Source organism: Macadamia integrifolia, chromosome 5 (assembly GCF_013358625.1).
Source record: "Macadamia integrifolia cultivar HAES 741 chromosome 5, SCU_Mint_v3, whole genome shotgun sequence".
NCBI classification, from domain to species: Eukaryota; Viridiplantae; Streptophyta; class Magnoliopsida; order Proteales; family Proteaceae; genus Macadamia; species Macadamia integrifolia.
The window spans coordinates 2168496-2195334 of record NC_056561.1 but is presented as its reverse complement, the minus strand read 5'-3'; the positions used below and the strand labels follow the sequence as shown (position 1 = coordinate 2195334).

Here is a 26839-nt window from a genome sequence, read left to right as displayed (position 1 = left end):
TCAGTTTTGCTACAGCACCTGCTGCTCTAGCTAATTGTCCACCCTTTCCAAGTGTGATTTCTATGTTATGTATGGCCGTGCTAAGGGCATTTATCATCTTATTCTCTGTTGGGGCAAGGAAATCTTAATATGAGGCTGCATTTTTGGACATTTTGTGTCAAAACTAGAAACGATTTTCTATCTAAGGATGGTGTTTGGTAAATCTATTTCACAAATGATTTTAGAAACAGGCAATAAGACCAAATGCAACTGTGAATTGAACTGTGCCAATTATCACAGTGACTTCAAATCCACCCCAAATGATAGTGGCTATTCAAATAGACCACCTTCATAATTTCAAGTGCTTCGTCATAAAAAAATATTCAAGTCTAAGAAAACAAGAGGTGATGAATACATTTTTCTCATAAGGCTTGTAAAGATGATGAATACATTTTCTCAAGGTTATAACGTTACAAAGTAAAGTTAGAACCACTTTACTTTGAAACCCTCGCCCTCCCATAAAAAATAATAATAATAAAATAAAATAAAATAAAATAATAATAATCATAATTATCCAACAGTCCAATTCGTTTCACTAAAACGAAAATATGAACTACCTCCACCAAACAGAAGATTTTGTTTTTATGTTCCCATAAAACCAAAAACGCCAAAAACATTTTAATAGATGATCACCAAACGCAGCCAGTGTCTAGACTTTGTGGATGATTGACCTGCAGACCCAAGTTTCTGACAAGTCATCAGTCATTTTAAATCCACAAGTTATGCCGGCCATGGAATCAGAATTTTACCAACAAAAGAAAAAAAGCCATGGATTCTGAACAAATTTTGCAGGCAATGTAATTTGAATGATGCTCAATGGACCAAGAATAGGTTCCTTCCCATAATTAATCTGCAGAGACATGCCCACGTTTAATACATTCTTCTATTCCAAGAGTAAAGTCAATACCATATTCATTATATCTTGAGAACCAATAAAATGTTTTTGCATTACATATTGTAAAGAATCAATCTATTCTCGCTTGACTATCAGTTAGAAACAAAAAAAAAAAAAAATCTAAGTAATGGTTGACAGAGAAGAGTAACACAACTGATCCCAGAGAGATGCAACCCACATACAATTCCATGATTTGCAGAGATTTCCCACTTCAGCTGCGCATCCATGTATCATAGACAAAAACCTTCAGCTCATAGATGCAACAATGTCCGCTAGCTCTCCAGCATGCATCTGTAACTTTAGTTTCCTGAGGCTATGGGTTTATGGCAACTTGATCGAGTGCATCATATCTAATTGGCGGTAGCGATGGATCTTTAGCCAGCATCCATATCTTACTCAGTTTCTTGAGGCTATGTTATTAATGCCAACTCAATTGTGTGTATCATCATTTCTAGTTTCAATGTACTGGTCACTGTAAATGCCTTCGCAGAACTCATCCTGTAATCTTAGCAATTATTAAGCTAACCATAATGAAAAGACAGTACAGTCCAACAAGGAAGAATCCCCAGAATCTTGGCACCCGGAACCTGAAGAAAGTCACCACAAACAGGGACCCCATTAGGCTCAACAGCAAAAACACGAATGCGATCACAATACTCACGTGGAACCGGAGCTCATATGCCGTTGGATAGATATCCATTGTTTGCATCACCAGTGCTGTACCCAATCCAACAAGCATGTTGAACATGGGCCCTGCAAAGCACCCGGCCATTGCCATTGCCGGCTGGCCTGCCCTTGCAACCGCCACATCGGCAACAAGGTCTCCCACTGAATTTCCCCAAGCAAGTACCGTCAGCCCAAGAAGTGTTGGAGGCAATTCAAGAATGGTCCCCACTGCTGCCAGACAATCGAGGAGTTCCCCTGCTACAGTGGATATCCAAAATACGCTCATCATAAAAGAAATTATTATCACTGGCATCTGCTCAGCTTTTGGGGGTTCCTTTTCCAACGCATAATGCAGTAGTGCAAGAGAAGAGCTAGAGAAGAGTACAACAGACCAGAGAGGAAAATGGTTGTACGGTAGGAGAAATACAATTTTGTGGTTAAGTGGGATGAATGAACTGCATGTATATAAGATGGCTAAGGGGCACAGAGCAATGTTCGCTGAAATGTAGAACCGACTCCACTCTGAGAGTTCTGGCTGTGGAATTGTGAGTTTAAGAAGAACTGAGACTGGAATTTCCCACATTTACAGAGTAAGGCCGGTCTTTACCATCTCAGGCATAACATATACCAAAGACCATTATTAGTCCAACCTTACATATATCAAACAATACCAAAGACCATTATTAGTCCAACCTTACATATATCAAACAATCTCCTACTCAAGAGAAAAACAGTTCAAGACAATGACACAATTAGGTTAGTAGTCAATAGCACAATTTTGAGATTGTTATTTCTGCTAGCAAATATCAATAACCGACATTCCAACTTGAGATCATTACTGCATTGTGATGAACAAAGTTGAGTAAATTCATCCCACATGCAGAGGATCTGACTTGAAAACAAACATCATCATGCTTTGGTGCCTCAGAACCCAAGTATGTCCAAGCAAGCAGTCTCATGCTTTTATGATGAGAAAGACGATTTTGGGCTCAGGAGCGTCCAGAGGATCTGATTCCTTCCCCCACCCCCCACCCCACCATATCCTACAGTCCAGTTTCAGCTCAAAAGCCATGACCATAATGGTGGTAATAATTAGGTGACTCCCTATGATCAGTAATCTAATTTGAGTTCATCACCGCAAAAGATGGGTGGTTGTCAAGGCCCCAGAGTATCAGTAAGACCAGGAGAACCTTGCAGAATGGTCACGCATAAGGGTGGCAATCCATGGCATGACTGACCAACACTTCATCAAAGAACAACTGCTATGTAATCTGAAATCAACCCAATCACTAAACTGTCAGTTTCAGTTCGTTTGGTCACTTCTTACCTGCACCAATACAACCAAGGATTGACAGGAACATATATTGTATATTCTGAATCTCTGACCAAGGAGTATTTGGGCATTTTCTCTTTAGCTCACCAGTCATCAGTTGGAGTCGTCATCAATAATTAAAAAGAATTAACTAGTACAGTAAGCTACATGTCTAAAAGCGATGGATTAGATTACGATCGTGGAACATAGGAAAATTAATATTAAAGAGTTTGAAGTTGATAGATATAATGAAACGAAGAATAATTAACATAGCTTGGATACAGGAGACTAGGTAGAAGAGTAAAAAGCCAAGGAATTAGATGACTATAACCTTTGGCATACTGGGGATTAAAAAAAAAAAATGCGGGGTGGGAATAGTAGTAGATAAAAATTTTAAAAATGATGTTGTGGATGTTAAAAGATATGGAGATAGAATAATATCTATCAAATTTGTGTTAGAAAAAGAGGTAATCAATAGTTAGTGCTTTTTGGCACCCCAAATAGGATTGAAAGAAAATATTAAAAAATAGATTATTATGGGGGAAGATCTAAATGGACATATTCGAAGAGATTGTAGAGGTTATCAAAGAGTTCATGGAGGAAATGGTTTTGGAGAAAGGAATGAGAGGACTTCAGCTTTAGAATTCATTGTGGCTTATGATTTATCAATAGCAAACACATGCTTTGAAAGGTGAGAAGAACATTTAATAACTTTCGAAAGTGGGCAAAATAGTAGGCAAATAGATTTCTTTCTAACTAGAAGGACCAATAGGTTACCATGTAAGATTGTAAGGTTATGCAATGAGAGAGCTTAAGCACGCAATATAGATTAGTGGTCATAAATATGTGCTTTAAAATGATGAATCGTAAGAAAAGTGAGATTATTTTCCCTAGGATAAAATGTTGGAGCTTTATAGGAGAAAACTTGAAAACATTTCTTGATGAATTAGTAAAACGAGGGACTTCAGCGATGGAGACACTAATATGATGTGGAACGAAATGACTACTTATATTAAGAATGTAGCTAAAGACGTTCTAGGCAAATGTAAAGGAAAATGACAATCATTTAGGGAAACTTGGTGGTGAGACGATGTTGTCAAGCAGCCATTAAGGCTAAGAAATCTAATTTTTAAACTTAGTAATGAACTAAGGATGAAGAGAATTAAAAAATATATAAATTTGCTAGAAATGAAGCTAAGATAGTTAAAAACTAGGACTTAGAAATATGAGGATATTTATAACAATTAGAGCACAAACGGGGAAAAGTTATCTATCAATTAACTAATATGAGGGAAAGGAAGAGTAGAGATTCAAATCATATAAGATGCATTAAAAGTGAATATGATGAAGTATTAATAAGTAACAAGGATATCAAAGAGAGATAGAAAAACTATTTCTACAACTTACTAAATGAAATTAATACAAACAATAGTGTTTTAGAAGGCTGCAAAACCATCAAGAAACCATAAGTCTTAGACTTTCTTTTTCTAGGTAAGACAAGTATTAGATATTTACGAAAAACTAGGGCGTCTGAAAAAAAAGTAAGCTTTAAAGAGATGGAAATAGGGAAGTCAATAGGTCCATATGGTGTTCCAATAGAGGTGTGGAAGAGGTTAGGAATTTTTGGAATACTTTGCCAACCAAGTTGTTTAATAAGATTATAAGCACAAGAAAAGTGCCAAATGAATGGAGGAGAAGCATTGTAGTTCCAATTTTTAAAAATAAATGTGATATTCAAAGATATAAAAACTAGAGGAATGCCTTGCTGCACGCACCTAGACTTCAAATTAGTTTAAACCATGTTAATGGTCCCACATTATTGGTATTGGTCAAAACCCATTCTTACCACAAGCTTCTAATAATATGGTCGTGAATTGTAATTATGTGCGACTATCTCTGCTATAGAAACACAAAAGAAAAGAAAAACCAAATCACTGTATATTATCAAATTATGGGAGAGTAATTGAAACCTATCTATAGAAAGATCAACCACAAAAGCTATTTATCTGCTTAGGCAACTAATGGAAAGATTTAGAGAATGTAAAATGGATTTCCATATCGTCTTTATTAACTTAGAAAAAGCTTATGATAGAGTCCCTATAAAGTTAATTTGGCAAGTATTAGAGAAGTGTCTCAAGTAAATAAGTGGAAATAGTTAAGGATGTGTATAACGGGGTGGTGACTAGCGTAAGAACTATTGGGAAGGTAGGGTAATGAATTGCCAATTACAAATGGATTACATCAAGGATCAGCTTTAAGCATATACTTGTTCGCACTAACATAGATGAGTTGACTAAAGACATTTAGAATCAGATCCTTAGGCATATGCTTTTCACTGACAATATAGTTTTGGTGGATGAAACAAAAAAGTAGGGATAAATGTTAAGTTGGAATTGGAATTATGGAGATCAACCTTAGAATCAAGAGGTTTTAAGAAAATTATAATAAAATTAGGGTATATGGTGTGCAATTTTAGTAACAATAGAGGTAAAAGTGAGGTGATGAAAATTAAGGATGGAGAGTAACTGCAAAGTGAAAATTTTAGATATCTAGAAAGTAGATATAGAGGATAATGAAACACAAAGGATTACAATATGATTGATGAAGTCGAAGGGTGCATCTGAAGTGTCGTGTGATTGACATATTCCATTAAAACCCAAAGGAAATTTTTATATGACATTTATGCAAACAATAATGATGTATGGAGCTGAATGTTGGGTAATGAAGAAACAAAATATAGATAAACTTAGTGTAGCTTAAATGAGGATGTTGAGATGGATGAGTGGTAAAAATATAAAGGATAAAATAAGAAATGAACAAATTAAAGCTAATTTAGGATTAATTTCGATACATGATAAGTTGCAAGAAAGTTGCTTGAGGTGGCATGGACATGTGCTATGGAGGCTTTTGAATGCTATAGTATAGAGGGGTGATTTAATTTAGATTGACGGAGCTAGAAGGGCAGGAGTAAGCCTAAAATGGCTCTAGGAAAAGTGATGAGGAAAGACACACATAGCTTAGGACTAGTAACAAGTATGACTTTGAATAGAGCTGATTGGAAGAAAAAAGACCCATGTTGCTGACCTCATTTAGTTGGGATAAGGCTGAGTTGCGTTGAGTTCAGTGTACAGGTGAACTCAATGGGTCGTACTCCACTGGAGACAGTTTCGGAGTTAAACCAAGGTACCCTATCGATCTTGTTCCCCTTTTGCCTCAGCATATACATTAGTATTGAAGCAGATGAGTTTATACACTGTATCACTGAGGTCCATGCCAACATTTCATTGCGGCATTAGAAATTATTCTCGTCTAGTCAGATGGCCTCCAAACTGGGATCGATTGGTCCTCTTGTGGATGTGATCAAAACCTCCAAAGGGCCTTGCAATCAGACTTCCGAAGAGGGAGAAACAGCCAATGTCGATTAAGGTATGAAAAACCTGAATCCCTTAATCGATTCCTGCAAGAAAGGGGCTCCTGGCTTCTGTTGATGGCTGATGTTATTGGCACTTTAGAGGCTTCAATCTGATGAATGGATCGAATGGATAGTTGAGGGTGGGAGGACTGTCTCAGTCCTTGGGGTTGCTCACCCTCTAAATGGACCAAAGAAATGGCAGGAATGAGCAGACAAGGATGGAAAATCCAAGATCCACCCACCCCACAAGAACACAATACAAAAATATACCCCACAAGAACACAATACAAAAATATACCCCACAAGAACACAATACAAAAATATAGTATTAATAGGGGAGAACATCAAGAGCACATAAAATTGATATAACACCAAACTTGATTCACAATGACTTTGATCTCAGACATACCTTCCCAAGAGTTTCAGAACATCCGGACCCCGTCTTTTGTTCCTCCAAAATTCCCATCCCTTCACCGTTCTCGCAATCCGATACCTTCGACGTCGAACCCTTCCGGACTTCCCCAAACACCATTGCAGCTTCATCATCCTTCCCCCTTGCTTCCACTCGCAGATCCATCCAAAACACGAAAGCAACAAAAAACACATAAAACCCAACGAACCCAATTGCCTGCCAAAGGAATATCTCCGCACTGAGATATACAGAGAACAAGGATAGCGCCGCAATCAAATAAAATAGAACATCCCTCACGAAAGGTGCCGGGTCGACGGAAAAAGGCGCAGCGTAAATCGCAACAAAACCAACAACGAAGGCCGATACAAAAGTTCCGGCAGAAAGAATTGCGCCAAGACCAGTCCTCGGGTGTCCACCGCGCACCGCAGCTACAGATGCGAACACATCAGGAGCACCGTTGCCAAGGGCAAGGAGGGTCACGGCGCCCATACTAGGTGAAAGATTTAGATGGATCGCTAACTTCGTAACGACGACGGAGAATCGATCCTGCGCCGTCCTGACCAGGATATAGAACTGCAAGAGGATAATAAGAGAAAGCGAAGAGATTGAGAGGAAGGAGTTTTCGCGGAAGAAGCAGAAATGGAGAGAGGAGTAGTTGAAGAGGCCATTGGAGTCTCCACCACAGTGTGAGATGGAGAAGGAGCAGCGTTGCTGAGATGGTATTTGAAGTATGGATGAGCAAGGAGGAGGAAACGAAGTGTTGTTGAGGAGGAACCTCCGGGAGAGAATTGAGGTTGAGAGGGGATGACTGGGTTTCGGTGGGGAAGAATGAGAGAAGACGAGGAAGAAGAGGAGAGTGGAGAGAAGGGCTAGTGAGGTAGCAAAGGTTTTGATGGAGGAAGAGAAGGCCATGCCATCCCAACGGGGACCCTTGATCGTGGAGTGTGTCAGTGAGTACTTAGGGTCGAATAGATCATGGGTTCCTTCTCCCAACTCCGAAGTCTCCAGTGAGGAGTGAGGGGTGAGTTGAGGGAAAAAAATCCCCTGCAAGGACTTTGACTTCAAACCCCATCTTGAAAGAAGGGTAAGAAGCCTAACAAACCGCGTGGCCCTCACGTTCATACACAGTGGGGGTTGAAATGACTGCCCCTCATGAAAGTCGAATATCGTATTCTTGTTGATGCTTGTATTAATATTTTCATTGGTTTTCACATTAGTGTTGTGGTCTCAGAATTTTAGGCTCCGTTTGTTTTAAGGGTTTTTCTTAGGTGGGACTCAAGATGAGTTAGTTGTACGAACTATTCCACCCTATTGGATTCGAGGGTGTTTGATAATCAAGGGGTGAGATTTTGTTTAAACAACAAAAAAACTATGCAACTCCTGTAGGCCAATGTAGTTGGTGATTTCTCTCAACCCAACCTTTCGCAAAGTCTTGTCAATTTGATGGGACTATGTTGGTAAATACAAAGGAAAACAATCGGGAGATGGTGCGAGAACACTGCTTCATTGTGCATCACCCTGCCTGCATATTGCTTGAAGCTCCTCCACCACAATATCAATAGTAGACCCTTGAGTAGAGAATAAGCACCGCATACTTAATTTGATAAACTCAATTTTAGAGAAGAGAAATCATATAACCTACTATCATGTAGTAGACAAAGGAATCCAGTTCACCATGAACCGGAAATCAAATTCCCGTGAACTAAATGTGTAAATTTCTCATCGATCACTCACCCAAGAAAACCCATGTGCCCAACCGTTGCTTGCACCCACCTCTGCTCAACCACTACCCTGCCATTGCACCCATCGGTTTGAACCTCCGCCCAACCTCCATTTGAAACCCATCTCTGCAACACCCTCTCTGCAATCGTTTGATAGGTGGGCTAAGGATGTTTTTGGTTACATAATTCGTTAGAAAGTCTTTATAGTAAAATGCGAGTCTCTTTTTTTTAAATTATTTGGTTGATTTTTGAGTTGGTTCTACTTAAAATGCTAATTGGTTTGAAACACCTTGTAAAGTTAAATGTGGTTCATATGAGAACTAAGGTAAATAGCAAAACTCATATTTAACACACATAATCCTAGCCCTCATATAAATAGTCCATGTCAAGTGGTGATTCGAAAGAATCACAAAAATCAGGTTGGGTAACCGAACAATTTTCTGAAAAATCTTAAAAACAAATACGATTCAACAGAAACACTTTCTATGGACTCATTGCCAAATCCGAAATAAAACTCCAACGAATTATGTAACCAAACACATCCTAGCCACTCACAAACCAATCTCTCTACCTGCATGCCCCTTGGCCTCTTATGGCTTGGACTACAAGATTAAAAAAAAAAAAAAAAAGACGAAGAAGATGATCTTATGGGATTTGTGACAATTGATGGGAGTAATCGAGAGGGACGGTGAAGCTATGGTCTCGCAACCAACTCCAAGAATACCAATTACTAACTGTGCGCTCTGGCACCTCTTCACCTCCTCTGCTTTGGTTCCCATCCATGATACAAGCTTCTCTCTCTCTCTCTTTGCTCTTTTCAGTCCCTGGAACCTCCCCTCAGGTAGAATGACCAAACACATTGGTGGAATAGTGAAGTGATGATAAAGTGGTGGAAATTCACTTTACTTTCCTGCCAATTACCCCATTACCATGAGGGTCCCAGCTCCACAACAATCCAACCACGGACTCCCCGTTAAACAAATGGACCCTTAGGGATACCCTCTCCTAGGTACCACTTGGGCCAGGGTTTGAGGATCAGCAAGATTGTGCCTGCAACTGATCTCAATTGGGATCCCGACTCAAATTAGGATTCTTAGGGTTTTGGTCGTTTGTAAATCCTTTACCGGTTCTGGCGGATTCTTCCTAATTTGGATCGGAGTCAAATCAAAATTAGCAACGATCAATTCACAAAACTTGCTTAGATTGTGTTTGGCGGGATATGTCCCATTTCAATATTGGTGGTACAACTCAACCATATGGTACATCTAGGTTGTGTTTAATATGCATTCCTGGTAGAGATTCTAGATCAAATACATTTTTTTTAAAATTGAATCAAATCGGTCAGAATTGCTCAGATCGGATTGGTAATGGTTGAGACGACCCAATACTGTTCCACTGGTACGTTTTAAGGGTAAAAAAGTCTTTTAAAAACTGATTTAAAAAAAAAAAATATATCCAAAATGATACCTTGTTCCTTGGTCTACAATGCATTTTGAAGCGAGAAAATAAAGAAAATCGGGTTTCAGAATGCGTTCCAGACCCAGAATCTATTCCAAGAATGCATACCAAACACAGCTCTAGTATAGATTTCTTCTACCAAATGATAGGCTCCATCATATCAGGCCCATCTGCCATTAATTCCAATTTTGTTTAAAATGGAATTCCGATAAGCTGAAGAAAAATCTATTTAAACAAACAAACAAACAAACAAGCACAAAGAATGAAGGAAAAGATATCCATATTTCGCTTGTGTAAGTTAATTCTTCAATACCAGTGCAATGCAGTCAACTGACTCTAATGTCACTTAAATAGAAAGATAAAGATGGTAGAGGTTAGATCTATAATTTCCCTTCCCCATGTCCTCACCCCATCATACAGAAGACCTTGGTTCTGTAAGAAGCAAAATCAGAATAGTAATCCTTTCATTTTCCTCGCTTCCCCTGACCTGCAAACTTCCCCGATCTTCATTTTCCTATTCGCCTATAATCTTTTTAAAGCTAACCACTCTATATCCCTCATATAAGAAAAACAGAGAAAGTTGAAGCAAAAACCACATAAATACCCTTACTATCTGTATTCCTCTGGCAGACGGTATCCAGTCATAACTATTTTGTCAGCAAACATCTTCCCGGTCTTGGGCATGACATGCCAGTGCAGTGTCAAGTTGAATTCTTTTCCCTTAAGATTGCTTCCCTACAGAATCAGTTTGTGCTCAGTGAAAAGAAAATGACTACGCTACTGACATAGAATTTCTGTCCATTGCAGTTGAAAGTGGGTGGAGATGAGGAGAGAAGTTCATGCAAGTGACTTGCCTGGTCAGTGAAACGATATTTGTTTGTTGTGTGAATCCAGAACTTTGCATGCTCTTTAGATGGTATAATACCATCCCACAGTGAAACCTGTTAAATAAAAATGTTAAAATTCAATAAAAACATATGGCACAAGGTTTCTCGGGCAGAATACTGAAGAAGAAAAGTACTCCCATCCATACACTATCAATCTAGAATATCTATCCTTGTAATTAAAATTGTTTACTACACTTGATGATTTAAATGCCAGCATACTTTCCTGTTCTTGAAAAGTGCTATGTATTTGAACCTCCACCTACTTGCAACCTTTGTACAAGGGAGAAATCATCAAAAGCTATGGTTTTATCTCTCGTGCATGTATATTAATCAGCAAAAATTATCCACTCAGCAGCATAGTTGACAAGGCGTCACCTAGGCTTTTTCTTGGGACCAAGGTGACAGCAGTCCTTGTTGACACTTCATGACTTATGTTGATTTAAGTTATTGTTCTGTTTTTCAATGAAAATGCTCTATATGTTGGATTATTCATATTAGGTCAATACTAGCATAATTATATCATATTGCATTGATATGGAGCCTATGTTATATATAAGCATAATTATATAAAATTAACATTTTTATATTATATACAGGGATTCAGATCCTCTCCAGCTGTCCTGGGCCTCCAGTGCACATCTGACGAATGGGAGGACCCGGGCACACACCCAACACGGGCACACCCCCAAGGTCCTCCTAACCATCAGATGTGTGCTGGGCATCCCAGCAGTTGGAGAGGATCTGGATCCTATATACATGCATGCCTAGGCACCCCTCCGACGCCTTGGGTCGCTTAGGTGCCATGACAGCCATGCTCAACAGTGTATATAACTATTTATGCAATGATCCAATGACCACTTGATAAAGGTGATCATCATTACATTTCAGATACCAGGTCTGTACATCCTAAGGAATAAGGATACAACGTTCATCAGCAACTTCAACAAATGCTATCAACCACAAATGAAGAGACATGCTTTGTCTGCTAAAACACAATCAAAACTCCCAAGTCAAAATCATCCAAGTGCTAGCCATATTCAGATCAGCAGTCACTAGTCAAACCATTCAGCTAGGTGCTAGCTGTCTCAGCTCTCTTCAATGTACCAATAAACAAGTGCAGATCTATTGGCTTTTCTGGCTCCACATGAAACAGTAGCAATGGACCAAAAAGCAGCTTTGATGGTGCAACCAAAATTTCAAAGCCAGGAGTCTCTTTTAGTCAATACTTTACAACCAGCAGTGTAGCAACTTTTTTCTTGGGTAGGAAAGAGTACAGCAGTTAACGGTAAGCTAATTGCTTCTGAAGACCATAGTTGCATCATAGTATTTGGTTGCCCGTAACAATGGAAAACAACTAACGCTGGTTAAAAAGTGACAACCATATAACTAAAAGAAAACTGTCACACACACATACACAGCAGAAAATATGTATGAAAGCCAAATTCTAGAACTAAGGGAACAAGGAGGAGAACTAATTTCCCACAGTTTTCAAACAAATATCAAAGCAGGTCCGAGTTTGTCACTAGAAATCCGTTATTAGTATGGTTCAGATAATATCCAGTATGATGAAGCAAGGCTTACTTGATTCAGGGCATTCTGTGGGGTTTCATACTCGGCCGCTAAAAACACAAAGACCTGCAGTTACAGAGAACACCAATCAGATTCTAGGTCAAATCTTTAATGAACTTCTCACCCCACATTAAGTGTTCAAAGTACAAAGAGCAAACAGCTGACCAGCAAAACAATGTGGTTTGATTATCAAGCCAATAATAAGTACATAAGAAATAATTCATCAGCAAATTATGTAATTTTCAAATATTATAAGCAAACACAGGAAAAGGCAGAATTAGGAAGAATCAAATGACGAACTCAATCCAAGAATCTGAAACAGTTTGAAAATCAACCAATGAGAAAAGAAACACATGCAAGGTACAAAACTTTCATGTAAAAATTGTCATGACAGAACATGGAAATTAGCAAGAAGAACTGTCAGAGTTTGTTCTTCAAAAGACAAATCAAACAAGGTCTGTCGGTAGCAGATGGAGACGGAACAAGGAGATGAGCTTAAGCATGACTACATGGAGGTTCTCAGTCAGATGACAACTACAACAGAGAGGGAGGGGAAAAAAAAGGGCTGTTACTGGTAACAGACCAACAGTTGGTAGAATGCTCTCAGAATTCTATGATCCTAAAACACATACATTGCTAGTTAAATGTCACTTAACATCCTTCCCTAAATAAAGCTTACTGATCCCAAAAAAAGGGGCAGAGGGAGGGGGTCATGAACTATAACAGTTAAAACTCACAACTACAGAACCCTATAACGAATTGAATGCCAAAGGAAGCGGGGTTGCATAGAAATCAACAGGTTGCAAATTGATCAACCTCATGCAAATCTATGTTCATCTAGGAGTAATAAACACACTGAAAAACAAAGGGGAGAAAGAAAACGCATCAACAACATTTGAAATAAACAAACTGAATCAAATAAAAAGTTGCAATGAACCCTATATTAACAGAAACTGTGACTAAATAAAATTGCAACCACACACATGCACACGCACATGCACATGCACAAACACAAGCAAAGCTGCTTCACAAACTGATACCCTGTCAGGAGTTGGGACAAATGACCCAACTGAAATGACATGAGAATCATGAGGTCTTGATGCAAGCAGCCAAGGAAAGCCTTCGGCTAATAGGACAAAAATCGATGAATCATACGGTAAAAAGCAAGTAGTTTTAAAAAAATATTATAATACAGATAGACTGAGGGAACCAGATCTGAATGTTAAGAAAAAAAAAAAGGGAATAAATCCAGAAACTGAATTGAAATGCACAGAAATAAGAAAGAAGACAGGAGAGAGAGAGAGAGAGAGAGACATCAGTTCACAACAAATCGATCATAGATTTGCCATCAAACCATAGGATAAGAGACCCATTCTCTTCTCCACAATTCCATGAAACCATTCCCATTAATCCCTAGATTTGTATGGGGATACAACCTATTTATAAGGACTAATTTGACCCACTATAAAACTCCAAAAACAAAACAAGTGCCCCTTTCAGTTTCCTAAATAGACTCCCATCAGAAAACTTGAAAAAGAAGTAACTCTAACTAAACAACCAGCTGATCCCGCCAATTAAAACTCCTAAAAGTAAACAAAATAAAGTTCTGTACCCTCCCCCCCGGGGACTAGATATTTGGGCTTAGAGCTCATTACTATGCAACATGTAGAATAACAGTCTACAGCCAGAGGGAAAAAAAAAAAAAAAAATTCAAAAGATAGGCCTTTCTGTAAATCAAAGATCCTTTGCTGGCCCTGCACCTACATCAGGTCTAGATCATTCTGTAGATAACTGAAAATTATTTTCTGGCACACCAAAATGAACACAGAAGAGAGTTTGACACCTAAATATAGCACCAGCAACAGATCAGCAACTTTAGTTCCCTTCAAGTAATACTTATTGAAACAAAAAGTACTTCCAGACCAACTTACAAACTAAACAACATCAAATAAAAGATTAAATTAGTGGAGAACGTAACAATCAAAGTAAAATAAAAAAGGCTAGGAGATCTTTCTCTTGCTTGCCTGTTGGTAATTAGGCTACTCAGTTAGTCCTGTGTAAAGTCTACACAGAGGAATGCATAGGAGTAACAATAATTCCTTCAGAAATCCAGATGAATATCTATACTCTATACTCCATTAAGTTGTGCATGTGACTCAACTTGCATTGAAGTAGGACCTACTCCTAACAAGGATGTCAACAAAGCAATCACAGATTAATTGGTAACTTTCCATTCAACCAATCATATTTTATGTGGGAGCTCCAGGAAAATATTTATATATGATTAAGTGTTTCTCATAGTACCCGATGATTATCATCATTCAGCAGGAAATATTTTTCGCCATGGAGATCTCCCAAGTATTACCAATTGAAAAGTGGTTCACAAACCTCTACGCATGGGCCAATGTGCGGGCAATTGGGATAGTACAGTATCCTAAGCAAAGATGTCTTAACAAACATTCAAACAAATAGAAAGACATCAACAAACCAAAAGATAAAATACATATTGTATTTAAAAGCTAACCTGCTTTGTGTTCCATGTAAACATTGATTGTAAATTAGCAGATACGTTCAATGTCAAGCTGACCTGCATTAAGAAAATAATCATGTGACTATGAATTGGACTTGAAGCAGCCGCAGACATAACAAAATTTCAAGGATAAACCAGTTAAAGTGATCATGATGAACTGAAATATGGGGATAAATAATAAGGTATGATATACAAAGGAAACAAAAACAACATATTGTATCTTGAGAACATTTCAAAGCCCGTAATTATCCGGCAAACTCCATGATCATGTACCATCAAACCACAAACAAAAACAACATATTGTATTTTGAGGAACATTTCAAAGCCCGTAATCATCCGGCAGACTCCATGATCATGTACCATCAAATCACAAACAAAAACAACATATTGTATTTTGAGGAACATTTCAAAGCCCGTAATCATCCGGCAGACTCCATAATCACGTACCATCAAACCACAAAACAAAAACAACATATTGTTGAGGAACACATATTGTTGAGGAACATTTCAAAGCGTAATCATCCGACAGCCTCCATAATCACGTACCATCAAACCACATTTGTAGTCTATCATGTTCTTTTTGTTCATTAAAGCCAGATTTGGTCATTCGAATTTCGGCACAATAATCTAATAAGTGATCATATGATGTTAATATAACTAGCTCCATGTGCCTCTATACTAGTACCAATGATCAGAAAATAATCCACAGTAGCATCACCGAATTATGTCAAATGGAGATGGATTGTACCCTTACCAACTACACAGATAGAGAAGCCCATTAAAACTCCAGGTTAAAGATGTCTACGAAAGAAAATAAAGCAATTGGTGGTTCCGAGTCCTCATAAAAGGCATTTGGTATATCCTTCTCCACCCTCTTCTTAATAGAATTTCTACCTTTACATGCAAAATAAGGTCAAGTGAAAAAATATTTCCAGATGGGGGGGGGGTGGTATTTGTTGATTTGAAGTAAAGAGGTATGATTGTAATGTGGGGATAACTTTCAGAGGAGGGAGGTGGTTTTGGTTGAGTTTTACTGGACTTGTGATTGGTTTGGTTACTTCTTTGGCAACCTTATTAATGAATTTTTTTCTCACTGTTTCTCTTCCACAAGCGAACCAGTTATTACGAAATATGGTAATCACACTAGACTCCAAATTCAAATTTACCCTGCGGATCAGCATCCATTTTCATGTCAAATTCAGCAAGATGCGAATTTGCAAAGCCCAGTAGCTGAAAACTATAGCTAAGAATGACTTAATTCCCTTAAAACCAGAAAAAGTATTAAACCCATTTACCCTCATTGATAAATAGGTATTGATGACCATAGTTGTCACGGAGTCAAATCGATCCAAGGTGGTGGAGGGGTGGCTAATCGATTTGGCGATGAATCGCCCATTATGGCGTTGCCATGGAGGTCAAATCACCCATGTGTTGTTTTTTATTTTCTCTATTTTCTAAAGTTATTTAGTATGCTACTTTTTTATTTCTCCTATTCTCTAAAGTTTTTTAGCATGCTACAAGCCTACAATATATATCCTATAACATATAAAACCAACATTAGGCAACATCAAATCATCAAAAATCAACATAGTCCTATCAAAATCACCCTGCATTTTACAAAAAATCAACCGCCTAGTGAATCAGATGTAACTTGACGTCGATGGTGGTGCCATGACGACGCCTATCAGCCAATGGCGACCGCCATTTGTGAGTCACGTAAATCTTAGTGCTGCCATGAACTTCTTTTTCCGCCAGGACTCCAAATCGCCACCTTGGTGATGCCTAGGCGACGCCATGACAACTATGCTGGTGACGATCAAAAACAAGACTTTGCAGGACCCTAAAGCTTAATGGTGATATTCCAAGGCAAACCCTAGGCATGATTAATAATACTCTCTCGAATTCCTAAAGCATACGAAGTTTCTTCATTTAAAAAAGAAAAAGGAAACAAGAGAAAGGAGAGGGCGAGGAACTACCTCGTCGTTACCGTTTGGCTGCTTCTGAAACCAATTTATGTTGAGCACCTGTAAAACATCAATTTGTTTCATTTCAATAAGACCTTTAAATTCAAAAGAGAACAAACGAGACGGGACTGAGAGAAGCGGAAGTAGATCTGAGTTGGGACGACGGATAGAGAAAGAGAGGGGGGTGGGTTAAATGTAAACCTGGACTTGGGATGTTGGAGACGGGACGTTGAGATTGTCAGAGAAAGAGGCCATTGCACAAATCACGGCCAGTATTGTCACCGCAAAAGTTAGCAAAGCGTTCGCTCGGTAACCGAATGAATGCATTCTGCCTTCTCTCTCTCTTCTCTTTCTCTGTCTCTGCGTCTGCGTCTGCGTCTGCGTCTGCGTCTACGTCCTCGTCCTCGTCCTCGTGCGCGTCCGTCCCTCGACTGGTTTCTCGCCGGAAAACAGAAACGTGACTTGGGCTACGGTTCGGGAAGTCGACCAGACGATCTCCCTGAGTTTAGACTGACGAGGAGGAAAGTTAGAAAAGAGTTAAATTTCTTTCTTTATTAATTATATTAATTTTTTTTCCCCCGTTACGGCGTTACACTTATTTCTATCCTCAAGGTCATGGGTAGGGGTGTCAACGGTCCGGGTCGGTGCGGTTTCGGTCCGGTTCCACCGGTTTCGGTGTGAGTTTGGAAGTGACCGAAACCGACCCAATAAGGATTTATCGGTTTCGATCCGGTGTCGGTTTCGGTGCGGTTTGGGTTCGGGTTGGTACCGGTTTGGATTTATTAGGTTCATTTCGGTTTGGATCGGTTTTTTAAACCGGTATGAAGCCATTAGGAAACAACCAAATGATGAATTGTTGAACTTCGATTTCTTAAATCGATTTGTAACCGGGTTGGTTTTGATTTTTGGTCTAGTTTGAATTCGATTTTCCATACAAATGTATACAAAACTATTCAAATTTTAATTTTTTTAATGAATTTTGGAGTGTTTCGGTTTCTTACCGGTTTGGTTTCGGTTTCGGTCCGGGTTTTGAGCCGGTTTCGGTTTGGTTTCGGGTTCATCCGGTTTTCGGTGCGGTTCGGTTTGGTTTTGGGGTTACAATACTTGAAAACCGAACCGAACCAATAAGGCTTCGGTTCGGTTCGGTCCGGGTTGTTATCGGTTCGGTCCGACCGGTTTTACCGGTTCGGTTTAGGAATTGACACCCCTAGTCATGGGATCAACCACTCTTTGTTGCGTGTTAAGAGGTCAGGGTTCAATTCCAACCCCGCACCATAGGCCGGATTGAGTCTGATAAGTTTATGGCCTGACTTGAACCAACCCAATTAATAAATGTGTCAGATCTAAGTCTGGCCCATTTATAAATAGATAGTACATGGTGTGAGGGGTAAGCCTGATGGGCTTCCTGATTAGCCCGGTTCATTTACAAGCCCAACTCGGACTGATACATTTATATAAATATTTTGATTTTTTTGGAATAAAATATATGATATATATATTGATATTTTATCAATTATTGACTGTAATTACGTGTAATATCTTTTCAAAATTATTGATAATTTAATTAAATAAATTAAAGTATCTTAAATCTAAGAAATGTATTGACTGTTTAAGACCTGGTTAAGGTTTTATTGATACCTTACCCCATTTAAGGCCTAATTAGCCGGATTAGGAGAAGTCCGATTAAAACCCAAAATCCGATTAAGCCCGACACCACACTGATCGAGACCGACTCATTCCTAATAGGTAGGTCATGGTACGAGGACATAGGCCCACCAAGCCCAACTAGGCCTGAACGAGACCGCCCGGTCCGACCGATTGACAGCCCGGTAGTGCCATACATTTAGATGTGTAACTTTATCTGTTGCAGATGTGGCAGATTCAGATCCAATAAGCTTTCAGTAATTGGTGCCAAAGAGGCTGGCAAAGTGGTGCACCCATGGCCTATGGGCTTGAAGCTCAAACGACCTGGTCCGGGCTTGTGCTTGGCCACTTTGGTGTACATTACATAACCAGAACGAAGAAAACAGACAAATTGGAATTTTTTACAATTGGAAGCCCATATTGGTTAAATTCTTAAATTATGTGATAAAGGCCACAAGATTCCACTTCTTGGTCAACCTAAAAAGGAAAGCGTTTTTTTAATTGCGGCATTAAGTGGAGATGGAATAGCAACATACATTCATAGTCCCAATAATTGATGTAGGACTACATCCTAACTCCCATATATAACTGTTAGTGAGAAAAAATTACACCAGATTAGTGTAAGCAACACCAACACACAGGATCAATGAGAGAACAAGTAGGAGCATCTTCAGCACACAGGGCGAGAGGTAACATGATCTTTTTTAGCCAATCTGTATCTAGGGGTAGGAAACACTAGACTGGCAATATTCTTTTTCTTTAACTCTTATGCAATGAATTTTTTTAGAATTTAAAAGGATCGGAGACAAATGCACTCTCATATTTTTATAGGAAATATTATTTTGTACCTTAGGGACCATTTGTTTTGAGAGAAAATGCAGACAAGTAAAATAAAAAGGGGAGAAAGTTCCCCTCATGTAATGGGCTGATATATAGCATTTGCACGACTGCACCCATGTTTTTTATGAGTCACTGACTCATGAATCCAACTCCTCTTCAACGATTGCATCTTCCAACAACCCTCCAATGACCCTCCAACAACCATTCAAGGGCTGGGAGGGTTTCACCCAACTTAACATATGCGGATGCATGTCCAAGCCCCCCTAGTCCTTGGATGGGTCATTGGAGGGTCAGTGGTTTTGGAGAGGATCTTTTTCCCTGACTCGTTGCCCCTTCTTATTATTGTATGTGAAAGACGTTTCCAACGTAGCTGGGTTGTGTTGTTCACCTTCTGACATATATTCGATTTATTATTTTGTATCTTCTGTCCTTCTGGTGTTATGGCGACGTAGCTTGTCTTCAGCATTTAATGTTAGTTTGTAAGCATAATCAACATCCTGGCATCCAGTGTACTCTTCTCTTATCCCACCCAAATGCTGACTCCAAGGATGGACTGCTCTCATCTATAGCCGGTCTCACTTAGGTGCTAACTGAGTATCATTCTTCTTTATTTTTGCAAAATGGCTCATTAAACTGGTGACATTTTTTTTTTTTTTTGCTAGTGACATATTTTCATTTGTCTGTCCTCTCTAGGAGTTAGTTAATAACATAAGTGGAAGGGTTCCCCATGATACTAATGTAGGGAAAATTATCATGCCACACCAATGATGAGGTAAGGAATGATACAATTCACATGGGTCCCAAATGGTTAAGGATAAGAGAGAGAAAAAAATTAGAAAAAATATAAGAGGACAAAGGTCTCTGCAATTGTGGGGGACCTTTTTACCTTACAACTTAATATTATTGATAGTGTTAAATACTAAGCCCTAAAGGCTTTGTCATCACTAAGATTTCAAAGTTCTTAGCACCTACCAATTCAATAAATTGATGTAATATTACATTGATCTTATTCAGAACAAGTGGAGTTGATGATCTTGAACTTGCAATGCTAGCACATTAATGGAAGACTATGATCAATTCAAATTATCTTTCACATAAGTAAGCTTTTGATAATATCGAACAACAAATTGATGTGCTTTGGTGCTTGAATAAATGGAGATTTTGAAAGAAATCAATTTCAATCCAGCAAGCTATAGCCATTGAAAATTATAACTCAAAAATGGAGCATGACCATCATATTAAAAAGAAAAAAAAGAAAAAAAAATTCTCTTGTTAGGAACAGATTTCTTCTAATCAACTGAAGGATTAGCAGGAGCACAAGAAGGGGCAGTGGAGGAGGAGGAAGGGTGGTGTTGAAGTCGAAGCAACCGGAAGAGGAGAGTTGCTGCCACAGCTCCGAGAGTTGGGGCAAAGAGATACAACCATATATCATCAAACTTCCATGAAATAAGAGCAGGTCCAAATGATCTGGCCGGATTCAATGACCCTCCGGAGACAGGCCTAATGATTCATCAAATTGATAATTGTAAGGTTCATCAAAAAAAAAAAAAAAAAAAAAAATGAAATTATACATGTTCCTACTCCTCAAATTCAGCAAGATTGCATCTTAATTATAGTCACATAGAGGGCTGCCATGGCAATATTCTAATCAATGTATAGATAGATAAAGATAGACAATTCAGTACATGTCAAATTTAAGCTTCAATTGTATTGTTTTGACCCATCATATATTTGATTCTCATTATTAAGTTCTATCCCCTATTATTTATTGTACAAAATGTTCTTCTCCAATCCAATCAGAGGGACAAACAGGGGTAGATGAAGAGATTTTCTCCTCACCATAGCTGGAGAGAAATTGAGTCCAATTAAATGTTTATTTTTAGAAGATTTTGTATGTCAACAAAATTCTAAGATTCGCAGTCTTGCATTAACTCCCTTCTAATATGCTAAATAATTAGCCTGCCTTGAAAAAAATAAGCTGATGTTTTTCTAGAGAAAGTTTTAGTTATATGCAAAGTGCCACATGAAGTAGATATTTCTTTTTTTTGAAATAGATGAACTATAAAAAATACAAGGAAAAAAATTCAATACATAATAAACCGAAACAAAAATTGACACATATACAATCCATGAAAAGAAAGCATTAGTCAATTAATAAAAGCTATCTCAAAGAACCTCCCCCTTTTATTTTATATTTTAAATATAAGACTCTATATACCAAACTTGGAAATTTATTCCACCAAAATAAATTCTAGTAATTTTTTTTCCTATATATTTGACTATTTAAAGAAAAAAATAGAGAATTTAAATATATTGGCTTAGTAGGCATCTATAATTTGTAATATACACTTACCCTGTTATCAAAATAGCAAGGGCAATTGCAATCCCAACCACAAAACCAGCCAAATGAGAAACCTGCAAATTAAAAGTAACAAAAGCCATTAGTTTTAGATTTGATACCAAAAGAAAAGGAAGAGATATATATTAGGGTTTTACAGCTCGGGGATGACTAGATAGTGATGCTGCTAGGAAGACAACGATGAAGGTAGCAATGAGCTCCGCCCAGAACGCAGTGGAGCGACCTTGAAGTGGGTGGGTTGTCATCATCTCTGTGTCAATGCCATATACTGACTTCCCCACGTACGTTCCAATGACAGATCCTAACATTTGTGCCAATATGTACAAAGGAACCTGTAGATGATGATCTTGTTAGTGCTTATGTGGTGACCTCCTAACATGGGATTCTAAACCACAAATCAATGATGTAGTAATTGTTCATATCCCAATGTGGGGAATTGATTTGGGCAAATTATGAAGATGAATAGAAGAAGTTAGTGGTGGCAGCACCTTGGACCATGGAAATGCACCTAAGCTTGCAAAGGCTATTGTGACGGAGGGATTAACATGGGCACCTGAGATGGATCCTACACTGAAAATGACTACGGTTATTGACAAACCACCTGTGGCTGCGTATTCCAAGAGACCCACTTCACCTCTCATGATCCGCGTCACTGCTATGATCCCACACACGCTGAACATCAAAATGGATGTCCCAACCATCTCTGCAACCCCCTGTAGAATATGAGAACCTAAATTAATGCAAAAAAGAATGGAAATTAACAAACAATCACACAGTCTCACACTAGGATTCACATGGTTCGGCAAGCTTGCCTATGTCCCCAATGAGATAAGATTCACTTTAGTAGCAATGGAGAGTAGGATTACAACACAAAGAAAAAACCCTCAATATAAATATATAGCGAAATCTTATATATATAATTTATTAAAATTCTCTGACAGCCCAAAAAAAATTCTCGAGGCTGCCACCCTAGTTAGGGACAGCCCTTCAGAACAAGGCCACTTATATATGCAAGCAATGAAATACAAGACACCATATCCCCAACACCACCTGCAACACTCGAAATACATTAGCTTTAATTCATTCATGTCAATGGCTAAATCTAATTATCTTACCACTCTAGCCAGCTGAGTTAGATTGCTCGCACGAGTAATGCTTCGACTGGCCGTAGCAATGGCACTTTCCAAGGTTAGTACTTCTCCATTCATTATTGAGTTTCTATGAGGTCCGATCTCTTCATCTCCTTGGGATTCTCTGCTGGAAGACGCTTCCTCAGAAGGAGTAGGTTCTTTGAATACTGGATATTTCATAGCCAAACTTCTCATGGCCTCTTAGACTGATGCTTTAAAGGATCTTAATTACCAGATAGAGAAGGGTAGTAGTTAGATGATTCTGTGTTGGCAGTTGTGAAGAGAAGAGAATGAGGCTTGATTAATGGTGGGTTCACAGAGTTTTGGCTGTTTAATGGGGGAAGAACAAAGGTAGGTATTTAAGGTCACCCGATTTTCATGTTAGTCCAACTGGGTACAGAAGGGGTTCATGCTTCTCTAGTGTACTAAACCATTTCCTTCCTACAATTATCGAAACAGTAAGGGTTTGTTTAAGCTTGAATGCTGTTAGGATCAAACTTACATGATACCGTAAATTTGGTTGACGCCATTTAGGGGGAGCACTGATCCAACAACAACTGCTTCTAAGCTTACAGCTCAACTGATTGCACCACTTGTAAAGCCAATAAAGCCAGAGAGAGAGAGAAGAGAAAAGCCTGAAAATTTAGCTCCAGCCCTAGCTTGACTTAGACCTGAAAATCTCAGCCTTAGCCCAGCCCTTAGCTCAGCCTGGGCCCTAGCCTTAATGGGATCTAAAAATCTCAGCCTTGGCCCAACCTGCCGCCTAAAAGCCCAGCCCATGACTTTTTGGTAAAGCCCCATAAGTATGATTCATGCATTAAATTTGAAGGGAAAAGATCCCTATGATGGCGGAGTGGGGATTCCTTCCTATGCCAGCTCACACAATGAGTCGTGAGCCTCAAACTAATGCTCTTTCTCATCGGACAAAATGTGAGCATTTTACTAAATGAATTCGTCTCCTGAACCTCTCATGATGTGGTTTTTGGTTTTCCACTCTGACATCATGTGGAACTTTTTCTCTCATTTTTAAATAGGGAAAAAAGAATGCTATGCGATAGTACTGTGTAAGTCAAACAAATGAGGAAGTAAAACAAAGTTTTGAAAAGACATCCATGCCCCACCTCCATTTCTGTTTAAACGTACACAAAACTATCGGGTAATGCTCTTTCTACCCTATGTAATATATCTAAGCCTTTTGGTAAGGGACCGGTCTGAGATTTGCACAATGTATTTTTCATTCAATTGCAACAGTTTCAAGAATTCCCCCCACCCCCCCCCCCCCTCTAAAAGGTCATTTATATTAAAGGAAAAAGAGAATAAAAAAATATGCAAACTGGAGTCAAGAAAAAACCATAAACAAATACAAAGATGTGGATGGAAGAAAATTCAGGATCACTCCCCCATCTTTAACATTGCCATCAGTAAGGAAGGAGATCCACTACTCCACCTAAGAACAAAATTAACGGAAATGAAATCTTGATCTTTTCTCCGCATCCATCCTGAGGTTCAATTGAATTGAACCAGGAATAATTGAAGGGACTCCACTTTTTACGGCCCATCTTTGCCATGTAATCTACTATTGGATTTATCTAGATTCACCAAAGTCACAAAGACAAAAATCACACAGGCCATAAGTGGGGGCATCTATGTTCACCAGACCCAATATTTGACTTTGACTTGGTTGATCATCCAAATGATCAGAACGAATATGAGACGAAACTATGTAGCTTAATATATAAATTAATTAGCTGGTTTGATCATCCAAGTAGAATTAATGTTATTTTTATAGTTTAATGGGTCAACTTCTTAGCTGTCCAAAGCATAAATCCCTCTAAGAGAGAGCAACGTAGGTGTTATATATACAAAGCCCCGTTTGATGAACTCAACGTCTCACATTCCTGTTGGTGTATGATGTCTTGTATTCCGTCGCAGTTTAATCCAGGGAGTACTGGTGCAGCACCTAGACAGTCAGGACGGCGGTCCCGCTAGCCGGTTAGCGGGCCGTGGGGGTTGCAAGGGGGGTAGGAGGCCCCCCTCTGCCCTGCACAGCAGGGGGTGTAGGGGGGCGCAGCCCCCCGCTCGAATTTTTTATTTGAGGGCAATTGTAGTTTAATCCGGATTAGGATGGCAATTGTAATTTGATCCGGATTAGGGTTTTTTTTCCGCTATATATTTGTAGCGAGGGTTTCTTTCTCTGTAATGCAAGCAATACGGAGAGGTGTGAGGAAGAGCGTTGTAACCCTATTCTCCATTGATAGTGAAGCAGGATCTCATCTCACCGGGGACGTAGGCAACCTTGCCGAACCTCGTAAAATCTGTGTGCATTGTTTGTTTTGTTTTTCCATTATCTTCTGCATCGTTTTAGGGTTACGTTTCTACAGTTGATCCCAAGTATGGTTGAAGAAAGAAAAAAAGAAAAAAGAAAAAAGGAAGGAGATGGATCCAGTGAAGAGTCCAAATTTATGAAATCACATCTAAGATTCGAAACCTGTACAAGAATCCTAACCAAAGTGAAACTCAAACAATATGACTCAATTTAGAGAGATTACCTTCCATGGTGCATGCATGAGGGAGGTGGAGGAAGAGGAAGAGGAGGAGAGAGAAAATGGTAAGATAAAAAATAATAAAAGATAACATGATCTCAGATGAACTAGTTATAAGTGAAAATGAAGGATAATTTGAGTATTAAAAAAGAGTAAAGAAAAAGAGATGTATAAAGTTCAAAAGCAGAAAAATATCAGAGAAGAAATGAAAGTTAAGAGAGTTTTACTAAATATAGACTGTAAGAGAGTGAGGAAATTCCCCCTCCCCCTCTTCTTTTATGCATACGAGAAGCAGGAGATGAATGTAAGGGGTATTGGTCATTGTCATTGTGGGGCCTTGGCGTTTGCGTCACGTTACTTATTGGTGGACTTTGCGTGTGCATCTGCGTCACATAACGTGCACCTTTCACTTAGATTCAGTTATTATTGCTTTCTGAGAAGCCAATCGCCGCCAAGCGAATCTGGCCGGAATCGCCAACTTATACTTAAGCTCCAAGCTGATCTGATATTAGAATGGGTCAAGTGTTCTCCAAACACGGTTTTCCCCACATGTCTCTCGTGTCTCCCATATGTATAAATAGCTCGTCTTGGTAATTTAGAAACTTGCATTGAAACTTAGAAGAAAGAAATGGCTCAAACCATGCCAATCCTTGCCTCCTCTGTGCTTCTTCCCAACTTCCGGTGCCGGAGAACAGGACTGGTGCATCGCTGCAAGCGATATACGATAACGGCTTCTGCGGCGAGAAGAGATGATTACGGTGGTGGGAGTAGGACAGGGAAGCTTGTGGACGAGAACATGATAGTGCTGAGGAAACGGATTCAGGAGATGAGGAATGAAGATGATCAGGCTCCTCCTGGGGATTGGATGGAATGGGAGAAGAGGTATTACAGTTATTACCACTCCGACGTATGTGAAGCCATGGGTTTGCTTCAAACACAACTCATGAATACCAGGCCAAGCTTGGCTTTGGGGATGGTGGCTCTTCTCATGGTTTGCGTTCCCACGTCGACGTTCATGGTCGCCTTGCATTTGATGAAGATGGCCAACTGGATCTTATCTACAGGAATTCACCTCTCTAATTTGTCTTAGGAAATATCTCTTTTATTCCTTTATTCTTTCATATTTTCGGCTCTTAGCATTGTTAGCAATTAATATGTGAATTTGTTCTACCGAAGAAAAAAAAAATTTGAATTTGCACATTTATTACATACAATATAGATGATTGTTTCCTTTCTTCTATACTATCTCGCTTATTATAGGTAATTAACATTAATTATATAGGATTATATTTCTATAACTCCCAACATTTCAAAATTCCATCACGTGTTTTTCGCATCCATGTATAAGTGAAGTTGTTACATGGAGATATCACATGTTTATAATTGGTGTGGTTAGCAAGACAACATGCTTGCAACTCTTTCTCACATTTCATATTGTAATTGTAAGTGTAACATCAA

General features: G+C 38.9%; 4 protein-coding genes across 4 annotated transcripts; 1 reads left to right on the top strand and 3 right to left on the bottom strand.

The window, feature by feature from the left end:
* Window positions 1–934: 934 nt before the first annotated feature.
* LOC122079935 (cation/calcium exchanger 5) lies at window positions 935–7859 on the bottom strand. The gene is made up of 3 exons (XM_042646729.1): window positions 6730–7859; window positions 4674–4677; window positions 935–2184 (listed from the first exon to the last, which is right to left on the bottom strand). Exons 1-3 carry the CDS (start codon window positions 7856–7858, stop codon window positions 1428–1430), a joined length of 1890 nt encoding a protein of 629 aa, XP_042502663.1. The 5' UTR covers window position 7859; the 3' UTR covers window positions 935–1427.
* Window positions 7860–10178: 2319 nt separating this feature from the next.
* LOC122078614 (signal peptidase complex subunit 3B-like) lies at window positions 10179–17402 on the bottom strand. Its single transcript, XM_042644671.1, has 6 exons — window positions 17067–17402; window positions 16878–16925; window positions 14896–14958; window positions 12384–12437; window positions 10770–10856; window positions 10179–10650 (listed from the first exon to the last, which is right to left on the bottom strand). The coding sequence occupies exons 1-6, from the start codon at window positions 17190–17192 to the stop codon at window positions 10525–10527; spliced, it is 504 nt and encodes a 167-aa protein (XP_042500605.1). The 5' UTR covers window positions 17193–17402; the 3' UTR covers window positions 10179–10524.
* Window positions 17403–20638: 3236 nt separating this feature from the next.
* LOC122079697 (probable aquaporin NIP7-1) lies at window positions 20639–23126 on the bottom strand. Its single transcript, XM_042646377.1, has 5 exons — window positions 22824–23126; window positions 22197–22421; window positions 21846–22040; window positions 21703–21764; window positions 20639–20849 (listed from the first exon to the last, which is right to left on the bottom strand). The coding sequence occupies exons 1-5, from the start codon at window positions 23031–23033 to the stop codon at window positions 20639–20641; spliced, it is 903 nt and encodes a 300-aa protein (XP_042502311.1). The 5' UTR covers window positions 23034–23126.
* Window positions 23127–26009: 2883 nt separating this feature from the next.
* Window positions 26010–26471, top strand: LOC122079695. Its single transcript, XM_042646373.1, has one exon. It carries the CDS (start codon window positions 26010–26012, stop codon window positions 26469–26471), a length of 462 nt encoding a protein of 153 aa, XP_042502307.1.
* Window positions 26472–26839: the final 368 nt, after the last annotated feature.